The sequence below is a fragment of the Chiloscyllium plagiosum genome, unplaced genomic scaffold, assembly GCF_037043375.1.
Source record: "Chiloscyllium plagiosum isolate Xiang-an unplaced genomic scaffold, Cpla_swu_hap1 HiC_scaffold_1, whole genome shotgun sequence".
In the NCBI taxonomy this organism is placed as follows: Eukaryota; Metazoa; Chordata; class Chondrichthyes; order Orectolobiformes; family Hemiscylliidae; genus Chiloscyllium; species Chiloscyllium plagiosum.
In genome coordinates this window covers 137423388-137434761 of record NW_028270139.1, presented here as the reverse complement: position 1 = coordinate 137434761, position 11374 = coordinate 137423388, and the positions used below count along the sequence as shown (strand labels likewise).

The 11374-nt window shown below is 38.7% G+C and overlaps 1 protein-coding gene across 4 annotated transcripts in view; it reads right to left on the bottom strand.

The window, feature by feature from the left end:
- Positions 1 to 1871: 1871 nt before the first annotated feature.
- Positions 1872 to 11374, bottom strand: part of ccdc142 (coiled-coil domain containing 142) — a 157331-nt gene continuing 147828 nt past the window's right edge. For all 4 annotated transcript variants that reach the window (XM_043709356.2, XM_087991078.1, XM_087991067.1 and 1 more), the window contains one exon: positions 1872 to 2704. In XM_043709356.2, the coding sequence (XP_043565291.2) occupies positions 2439 to 2704 (266 nt within the window). In that variant the 3' untranslated portion in view covers positions 1872 to 2438. The remainder of the gene's footprint in view (positions 2705 to 11374) is intronic.

The following is an 11374-nucleotide window of genomic DNA, read 5'->3' as shown; positions in this document are numbered from 1 at the left end:
CCTAATACTGATTTAACATAATGATTAATCCACTTCCTTGAGGCAATATGGGATGAACAATAAATGCTGACCTTGCCAGCAATTCTCACATCCCCAAGAACAATTTTTAAAAATTTGGAAATCTATAGATGCAGTACAGAAAAAAATGCAAAAATTAATATTTATTGCCAAATAATATCCTGATGTGACGAAAATAAAATTTAAAAACTGGCATTATTCCCATGAACACTATATGTCACAAATAGGTGGGAAGGCAATTGTTGAGGAATAGATTCCCTACAGTGTGGAAACAGCCCTTCGGCCCAACAAGTCCACACCATACCCTCCAAAGAGTAACCCACCCAGACCCATTTCCCTCTGACTAATGCACCAAACACTATGGGCAATTTAGCACGGTCAATTCACCTGACCTGCACATCTTTGTGACTGTGGAAGGAAACCCACACAGACACGGAGAATATGCAAACTCCACATAGACAGTTACCGAAGGCTGGAATTGAAACTGGGACCCTGGTGCTGTGAGGCAGCAGTGCTAACCACTGAACCAGCATGCCACCCACTATGACACAAAGAATCTGCAGTGGGTTATAGACGGATTAAGTGAGTGTGTAAAAACTTGGCAGACGATGTGGGAAAGTATGAGGTTATATGATTTGGCAAAAAGAGCAGTAGCTAATTATTAGTTAAATGGAGAAGGACGGCAGAAATCTGCAGTACAGAAGAATTTGGGAGTCCTTGAGCATAAATCATGAAAAGCTAGCATATAAATTCAGTAGGTAATACAGAAGGCAAAATGGAATGTTGGCCTTTATTTCAAAGCGAGTGAAATTTAAAAATAGGGAGTCTTGCTAAAACTATACAGACACCAGTCAGACCACACCCAGCATACTGTGTACAATTTTGGTCCCCTTACCCAAATCTAGACTGTGTGTGTGTGTGGGGTAGGGGGAGAGGGGAGCAGTACAAAGAAGGTTCACTAAGCTGATGCTTATAAGGAGAAGTTGAGTAGCTTGGATTTGTACTTATTGGAGTTTAGCTAAGATATAATATATAAAACTTTTATGGATCTTGACAAGGTAGCTGCAATGATATAATTTTCCCTTGTGGGAGAGTCTAAGATCCGAAGACATAACCTCAGAGTAAAGGTAACCCATTTAAGATAGAGATGAGGAGGAATTTGCTCTGTTAGAGGGCAGTGAATCTGTGGAGTTCTTTACTGCACAGGGCTGTTGAGGCCAGACCACATATGCAAGACTGAGATAGAAGGATCTGCACCCAAGATATTAATCTGCCTTTTCCTTTTTGGGGAAGATTATAGAATCTATTTGTAGCATGGAATGGTTCCTTAATGATTTACTTCTGTTCAGATTCTGCTTCTGTGTTGTGAATGAACAGCTTCAGTGATGGATACTACTTACCCAATGAATCAGGACCCATTCTGTGTTGGTCCTGCTACATTCCCATATGCTCTGCTCAATTAGGCTACAACAGAACCCCTGGCTAGTTAAACACTTTATACAACCAAAACTGCTGCTTTTAATTTCTCATGATGATGCAAGCTTGTGACAAGGAAGTCATCTCTCCACTGATCACCATCTAACAACCTATAGTTGAAAATCTGTGGATCTCAGCATGTGAAAATCTAATGATAACAGGATTCATCTTGTCTGTCTACCTACCGAACTAGTACCTCTCACCATTTTTGTACATGCTACTCATGCAAAAAGTATATGTGTTGGACACAACTGTATAGGAACTCAGCTGTTGTCACAAACTGAATGCAAGATCAGTCAATGCCTTAGAGAAAGGTTGGGTTGAATCAAAATAATGATTTGAAAACAAAATTTTCTATAGGAAAGATAAGTAAAGACTGCAGGACAATATTATAGTTTATTTTGCCTGACTTATACAACCAAGCAACTTCCAATATTACAAACAATTTTGGAGGCAGTAAAAAACACCCAAAGACTGGAACTTTGGGAAAGATGGTGCATTATGGTTCAGTGTTCTTTGTATCAAAGTATGATAAATTATGCTGTTGTACATTTGAGTCAAAAAATACTGGCTTTCAAAATAGCATTCTGAATTCCCTCAAACACAGAAAACATAAAATCAGCAGTAACACAAATGGTTAAAAATGATTAATATCTACAGGTTTGCCTTGCAAACTATATGAAAGGCAATTCACTAAAGGAGATTTATTATGGTTGACCATCAGCTATTGTAGTGCCAATGTTTCAGAGCAACAAGACAGCTCGAGGCTATCTTGTGAATTTGGCTAAATTATTGATCATACAGAAGTCTGGATTGCTCAAGAACATGAAATTACCAACACATTTAACTTAAAAATAATTTAAAAATACATTAAAGTGCTTTGTTGTGAATACATTTCTGTGAATCAACTATTCAAAATAATAAATGCTAACAGCACTGACAGGTCACTGTTCTGCAGTGTTATTCACACATGGCAAGCGGAGAACATTCCGGCGCCTGTTACTGTCCATTCGCAGGGAGAGCCACTCCTGCTGATTTACTGCTAAATAAGATTCTGGGTGCCCGGTTGCTCTAATCTTATTCAGTCGATCAGACTCTGTGGATTCTTCTGGCTGAAAGTTTGCTCGAATTCTTTCAGTCCGTAAATCCAGGCTGTCGAGACTGTTCAGGCTCCCATGACTGAAATCAACTGTCCTGGTGGAAAAGGCGCCTACATTAAAGAGAAAAAAAAATCAAAGAATCAAAAAGCCAAACAAAGCCTGTTCTCATTAACCTTTATTAGATCAAGGACAGGTTAAAATGTTTGAGCCACAAAGCAGGCATGGGGTCCCTTGAGGCAAGGTGCCAGCATGGACAGGGTCGGAAAGACCGATATTCTGAACTTTCTACTTCTTCATTTTTCTAACTTATTTCTGCGACCTATACTGCTGGACTATTTATTTATTTACTTGTCTAATTTTTTTTGCTTACAAAGAATTTGATCTTAAGCATCTTAACCGAGGTACCTTTGTGCCTAAAATGGTGCTGTAATGCAGCAACTATAAACTTTTCATTGTATTCATTTGAGTACGTGACAATAAAACTAATTCAATTCAATAGTACACAGTTGACATTAATACCAAATTCACAGGTGATAAAAGCATTTTAAGATGATAAAGAATGGAGAACTATAATGTGACAGAAATATAAGAACATTAAAAAATAGGAGCAGGAGTAGGCCATCTGGCCCATCTAACATTCAATAAGATCACGTTAGAAACAAAACAACTGCAGATGCTTTGTTCTTCCAGCCTCCTGCTTGTCTACATTCAATAAGATCATGGTTGATCTTTTCATGGACTCAGCTCTGCTCACCATAACCCTGAATTCCTTTACTATTCAAAAAATCTCTCTATCTTTGCCTTAAAAACATTCAACGATGTAGCTTCAACTGCTTCAATGGGCATGGAACTCCACAAATTCACAGTGCTTTGGGTGAAGAAGGTCCTCCTCAAGTCCTATAAAGGATGCAATAATGGAAATATTGAGAAAAGAATGGTAAATAGGGCAGAGTTTACATGAGGTTTTTGAGAAATGTCATATTTGATAAACTAATTGAAGCTTATTTTAGGATATTACTTGGAGTATTGATAAAGGACAACCAGTGGATGTGATGAATTTGGACTACTAAAATTGAGACTAAACAGCAATGGGTGAAATATACTCATAAGGATTGAGAATTGGTAAGTAGACAGAAAATAGAAATAAATGGATCACTCGCTTAAGAAGGATATACTTACCATGGAGAGAGTGCAAAAGGGCTTCATTAGATTCATCACTGGGATGACAGGGCTGCTTTATGAGGAGACATTGAGAAGATGGACTCTGCAATCCCTAGATTTTTGAAGAATGTGTGGTAAAGTCTTTTAACTTACAAAAATCCTCACATGGTGTCACGGGGTAGACATAAATGTTCTCCTGGTTGGTGACTCTATACCCCAGGGAAGCTCTGGTGGAAACTCTAGTGACATTGATCACATTTAAGATCACAATCAATAGATATTTGGAGACTAATGATATCAATGGACATTGTGCAAGAATATGAGGTGAATGGTTTTTGATTTAATTGAATGGTGGAGCAGGACTGATGGGCTGAATGGCTAACACCTGTTCCTATGTCCTGTGATTTATTGGTATGCCATGTCGAACACAACTTGGAAGAAGAACTGAGGGTATTAAGGGTATAAGGTGAGGAACTCCAGTCTCCAATTTCTAAAGTGGCTTGATAAGAACCATGACTGACAAAACTGGACAAGTTCTGATGGACATAACTGCAAAACTGTGCACATGGCACAAGTTGCAAAGACCCAATAAAAGGATAAAATTTAGTTAGCCTTATCCTTAGTAATCAACATGTCATAGCTATATTTCCACAATCGTACAAGAGAGACCACTGCACAGTCATTATGGGAACCTGAAAATGACCCTGCCTCCAATACATTCAGAGGCAGAGAATTCCAAAGTTGCACAATACCGAGAGAAAATAATTTCTTCATCTCGATCCTAAAAGGGCATACCCTAATTTTAGAGTGTCCCATAGACTGGACTTGCTCACTATATGAAATATTCTTTCCACTTTCACCTTGTCAAGACTACTACAATCAAGTTACCCCTCCCTCTTGTGAGCTCCAGTGGGAACCAGCCCAGTCAGTCCAACACAGAACTACATGCATACCAAAGAGCAGACAATAAAAGGATTCCACAACTAATGGATCAGATCAAAACTTGCGGTCTGGTCATGTCCAATCATGAATGCTAAAAACAATTAATTGGAGACTCTGACCCAGGTCTTCAATGATGGCAGAGCCTAGTGTCCAAAAAAGAAAGCTGAAATAGTTGTTTCTATCTTCAGTCAGAATTGCTGACTATTAGTTCCACCTTGGCTTCCATGTGATATCCCCAACATCACCAATATAGTCATTAATTTGATTCACTCCATGTAATATCAAGAACTGGTGGATGCACTGGTAACGGCAAACGCTATAGGTCCTGACAACATGCTTAGTTTAATACTGAAGACTTGTACTCTAGAATAGGCATGCACTTTCCAAACTGTTCCAGCATAGGTATAACACTAGCATTTACCCCACATATGAAAACTGGTCTAGGTATGTCTTCTCTAAAAATACAGGACAAATCAACAAGGTTAATTACTACTCCATCAGTTTATATTTAATCATTAGCAAAGTGATGGAAAATGTCATTAATAATGCATTCAAGCAGTATTATTTAGAATAAGATGTTCACTGATGGTTCGTTTAAGTTCCAGCTGGAGTATTCAGCTCTAATGTACAAAAGAGTTGAACTCAAGAGGTGAGGTCAGAATGACTGCTCCAGACTTCAAGGCAGCTTTTGACCAATTATGGCATCAAGGAGTCAACTCTGTTCCCCCACCATAAATATCCTGTGCAGGTGTTACAATTGACAAAAATGTAACTTGGTTAACCGCAAAAACTACAAGAGCAGGTCAGAGGCATGGAATTCTGTGACAAATTAGATTACATTACAGTGTGGAAACAGGCCCTTCGGCCCAACAAGTCCACACCGACCCGCCGAAGCGCAACCCACCCATACCCCTACCCCTACATTTTACATTTACCCCTTACCTAACACTACAGGCAATTTAGTATGGCCAATTCACCTGACCTGCACATCTTTGGACTGTGGGAGGAAACCGGAGCACCCGGAGGAAACCCACGCAGACACGGGGAGAACGTGCAAACTCCACACAGTCAGTCGCCGGAGGCGGGAATTGAACCCGGGTCTCTGGCGCTGTGAGGCAGCAGTGCTAACCACTGGCCGCCAAATGTTCAGACTCTCCAGAGCCTATCCACAAACTAAAACTTTCAAGTCAGGAGCACAATGGAATTCTCTCCATTTGTCTGAACAAATACTCAAGAGGCTCCAGGACAAAGCACTCTACTTGATAGAGTGCCCGTCCACCACTTTAAATATTTACTTCTTTCACCAACAGTGCATAGTGACAGCAGTGCACAATGTCTACAAGATATACTGCAGCAATTTACAAGTTCCTTTGACAATTCCTTCCAAACTTATAAATCCTTCAACAGGTGAAGAAGACATTTGGGAGCAATGCCATCTGAAAGGTCTCTTCCTAACTGCAATATTGGTGCACTTACACCACAGAGACCTCTGCATAAGGGCAGCACATTCTAAAGAATTTGGTAACATATGGTCTTACCAGTGATGCTTATTTCCTACGAACAGATAAGAAGAAAAATCCAATATAAATAAAGAGCCAACCTATTAATGGATAATGCCAGTTTAACACATTTTCTAACAAAGAACGTTACTGGTAGATAGAAAAGACACATACTTTGTAATATGCTAGCCAGTCACAAAAGAAAAACTGGAGACTGTTCCTTGAAGGCAAGGTTGATGTTGGAATGATGAACGGAACGGAGTTAATATGACAAAATTAAAATCCGAAGTCAACACTCCATGAAAGATCTCACTTGGCGAAGAAAACATCGCATGTTGATGTTACAATGGCCTACTTATGAATTCCTAATCCAACCAAAGTTAAATACATCAAACTAAAATCAACTTCACAACAAAGCTGACTGTATATAAAACCCTATGCTGACAGGATAGAGGTTGAGATTTTGGTTCATACTGTAACCTGAAGAGTTTTAATAATATTTTGAAGATGTCAGGAATGGAGACTGAAACATTTCTTTCCACGTCAATGAAAACATTATGATGCCAAAAAAAAAGTTGCTCTGAATCAGTTTTAAAAGTTCCAGTTCCTATAACATAGGACAAAGTAGAAGTTTGTTAAGTCAGAAATGTGTGTGATGCTGAAAAAAATTATCCATGAATTTTGTACTTCCATATTTATTATCCCTTTCGATATGCTACATCCAAACTCCCATTGTCCCATTCTCCTATTATCTCTGACAAGTTGATCAATACTGGTTCTTTGTCTAGCTATGCCTCAATTCCAGTATTCAACTCACTCACTTTTCTCATCTCTGTAAGCTCCTCCAATTCCACTACCCTCTACCTGGATTCTGGCCACTGAATATCCTCACTTTCATTTACTCCATCAGTGAGGTCCAAACCTTCAGTTTAATGGACCATAAACTCTGGAATTTCCTCCCTCAACCTTTCTGCCTCTCCAAACTTTCCTCCTTTCAACAGATAAAAGAATAAATTAATGGATATATTACATTTAGATTTTCAAGTGACTTTAAATAATGTGCTACATGAAAGGATACTGCACACAATAAGATCTCATTACTAACATATTAGTACAGACAGTGGATTTGTTAAAGGATTTTAAAATGTCAGAATTATCAGAGTAATGACAGGGAACACTGTAGTCAAGGTGACAGATACTGCAGTTATCCTGTCTATTCCTTTAAGTATTTGCAAGCTTCAAAGAGACAGAATCATAAAGTCACACAGCACAGAAACAGACTCTTTGGTTCAAACAGTCCATGCCGAACATAATCCCAAACTAAACTACTGCCTGTTCTTGGCCCATATCTCTCCAAACATTTCTTACTTGTCTACTTATCTCAATGTCTTTCAAACATTTTAACTGTACCCGCATTCACTACATCCACTTGCCCCTCTTCCCTTTTTAAAATCTTTTTCCTCTCAACTTAAAAATATGTCCAATAAAAACCTGGAAGAACTGTGTGATGCTGTCAATCAGAAACAAAAACAGAAGTTGCTGGCAAGGTTCAGTAGGTCTGGCAGAATCTGTGCAGAAAAACAGAGTTCTAATTTCGGGTCATGTGATCCTTCCTCAGAATCCCTAGATCTTTCTGTTGTACCCAAGGCCCAGGCACCTCCGCCATTATCACCCATGCCTACAGTGATAGTGGGTCATGTCTTTTGGTGGCTAGTTGGTGTTTGTGTATCCTAGTGGCAAGTTTCCAGCTTGTTTGTCCAATGTATTGTTTTTTAACAGTTCTTGCATGGTATCTTGTAAATGACTTAGTTTTGCTGGTAGTGTGTAATGGATCCTTTAGGTCCATTAGTCGCTGTTTAAGTGTGTTGGATGCAACCAAAAACTAGAGTCACATTACCTCACATCAAAGACATATCAGAAATTACTTCCAGACTACTCAGATCACTTGGCATCATGGTAGCCCACAAACCTACCAACACACTTAAACAGCGACTAATGAACCTAAAGTATCTATTAGATACTACCAGCAAATCTAGCGCCATTTACAAGGTACCATGCAAGAACTGTAAAAAACACTACTTTGGGCAAACTAGCAGGAAAATTGTCACCAAAAGAAGACTCTCTTCACTAGTTTCCATACATACAGACAAAGAAGGACACCACTTTGACTGGGACAACACACACATCCTTGGACAGGCGAAACAAAGACACACAAGAGAATTCTTAGAGGCATGGCATTCTAAGCAGAACTCCATCAATAAACACATTGACTTAGATTCTATTTAAATTCTTAAAAAAAATGGGAAATGACATTACCCACCTTAAGAAACCAAGACCTATAAATTAGAGAGGTGGAACATACCAATAGCATTTCACCGGAGACTCTCGCTGATGATGTTACCTAGTCATGGTGATGAAACATCTGAAAACAAACCTTCAAGCTCAATGAGCTAACTTGCATACTTACCTAGAAGGGAATTAAAAGTCAATCACATTGCTGTCGGTCTGGATTTAATGCAGGCCAGACCAAATAAGAATGATAGATTTCTGATCCTAAAAGACATCAGCGAACCAGATGGGTTTTTATAACAATCAACAGTGGTAACATGTTCACTGTCAAGCCAGCTTTTTTTATTTCAGATTTTTATGGAGTTCAAATTTTAATGTCTGAATTATAGAATCTGAATCTACTTCCCTGACAGCATCTCCCTTAGCCTCTAGATTACTGGTCCAGTGAAATTACCATCACGCCATTTCCTGCCCTGTAACTTCTCTTTTTATGTATGACGTTAGTTGTTTTTATATATTTTGTATAATAAAATCATGATCTGTTGTTCAAGTACATCTGCAACTTTGAATGTTTAATTGACAAACCACTACAGTAACCAAATGCAAAAATTAAACATATGATCTATCATATTGACTGCAGTGGTTTAAGAAGTCAGCTCACCCCCACCTTCTCAATCAGGTGAAGAAAGAAAATCTAAATACAAATTGAGGAAACAGATCAGGTATCAATTTAGATAAAATAAGCAGAGCGAGAAAAGAGACAAAGAATTTAATGCTAATAGTGTAAATAAAGAAGTGTCATATTCATCATTCAGAGACAAGGTTGCAAGTTGACAAAGGTTTGAAATAAATATTCCAGGGTAGATATCATTTTGAAAAGACAAGTAGAAATCGGAAGCAAGAAGGATCAGTCCTAATAAAATTGAAAGACTTAAGTAGAATAGAAAGAAAGAATCTTAGCTTAGAAAATGCAAGCAGAATCAGTATGGATGGTGATTAGGAAGTAAGTTCAGAATCCAGTAGTTCATAGGCCACGTAACAATTCTTATATCATTGCATAGAACATAAAACAAGAAATAATTGTGACAAAAGCAATTTAGTAGCTGAGGATGGTTGGGTCGAGGACACAACCCTGAGGAACAAGTGATATCTTGGGCTCTCCAACAACAACTACCTTCCTTTGTGCTAAGTACAAATCCAACCACAGTGTGCCTGAGTTCCAATGGCTCCATTTTTGCTACGATTCCTCAGTGCCATATACAAACACTGCTTCAATGTCAAGCACAGTAACTGACATCATTACTGGAGTTCAACTCTTTTGTCCATTCTTGGGCCAAGGTTGTATGTAAGCCACGGTGTTGTGGAACCAATTAGATACTAAGCCACTTTAGACCTAGTAGTGTCGAAAGATGTGAGATTGATTAGTAATCTCAGGCATATTCAAAATACAATTAAATTGTATGTTAAATTTGAGCCTGACATACTCAAGTTTGAAACATAATAGCTAAGTATGTAGGCATGTGGGAAAGAAGTGGCTATGATTGATTTGATAAATAAGTATGGGAAACATTAAAAGAAATGGTTCAAAATGTTCAACAAAAAATACATTTCATTTAGCAACAAAAATTGCAGTCAGAATGGAGGAGATGAGCGAAAGCAAACATTTATACACAAGGAGTAGAAATTAATTTAATTGTGATGCAAATTAAGTAAATGGTAGAAACACAATGAATGCTTTGTTTTTTGGCTTTGTAGAAGGCACAAGGTACATACTAGAAACAGACAGAAACTAATGGGCTAATTAGAGCAAAGTGATGGTAGGAGTCCTTAATTCTGCTATCAAGTAGCTCCTAAGCTCCAATAACTTGGACAGAGGAACCTTGATTATCCGGCATTCGATTATCCAAACATCGGATTACCTGACAAGATCGCAAAGTCCCGATGCTTGGCTAAACTATGTTATCCAGCATTCAATTATCTGGAATTTGATTAACCGTGTCCTTCAGGTTCCTCAGTATATTGATGCCTAGGTCTAGACCTAAGACCTATATGTAAGATGTGACTTAGAGAAGTGAGGTGAAAGTAACTACTGAATTTGATCAGTAACAGCCAGTAATTTTCTTCTGAACCTCAGATAGGCAAGCCTGTTTATCATGATCTAACAAAAAATTAATTATTTATGAGCAATATTTAAGGACTCCTTTAAGGAGAACAGGGTAGGTTATTCAACTGCTGTCGTAGATAAATGGGTTTTACATTATTCATGCTCTGCCTACTCGTCAGAACACCCCACGTGCACTTTCAGAAGCATTACTTCCACTTTGGAGTGAATGAGCTGGTCATACATTTAAAGACTTGCAAGAAAATTACAGTAGGTGCACTTTGGACATCAATACACCTACACTACCCACCCCCCACCATCAAATTTCAATTGCTAGCACGTTACTTTTGAGGTGAAAAAGTCAATGGGCCTTTAGGACATCTCTTGGTCAACATTTCAGAACAAGAAATGCACTGTTACACATATATTCATTCAGGTGATACTGCACTAATCAAGCCTAACTTATTAAACAGTGTATATTGGTGATTTCCTGGTAACTCCCAAAATAACTGGACAACTGCTGTGGGTGGCACGGTAGCTCAGTGGTTAGCACTGCTGCCTCACAGCACCAGGAACCTGGGTTCAATTCCCATCTCAGGCAACTGTCTGTGTGGAGTTTGCACATTCTCCCCCTGTCTGCGTGGGTTTTCTCCAGGTGCTCCGATTTCCTCCCACAGTCCAAAAATGTGCACGTCAGGTGAATTGGCCATGCTAAATTACCCGTAATGTTAGGTGGATTAGTCAGGGGTAAATAAAGGGGGTGGATTTCTCTTCGGAGGGTCGGTGTG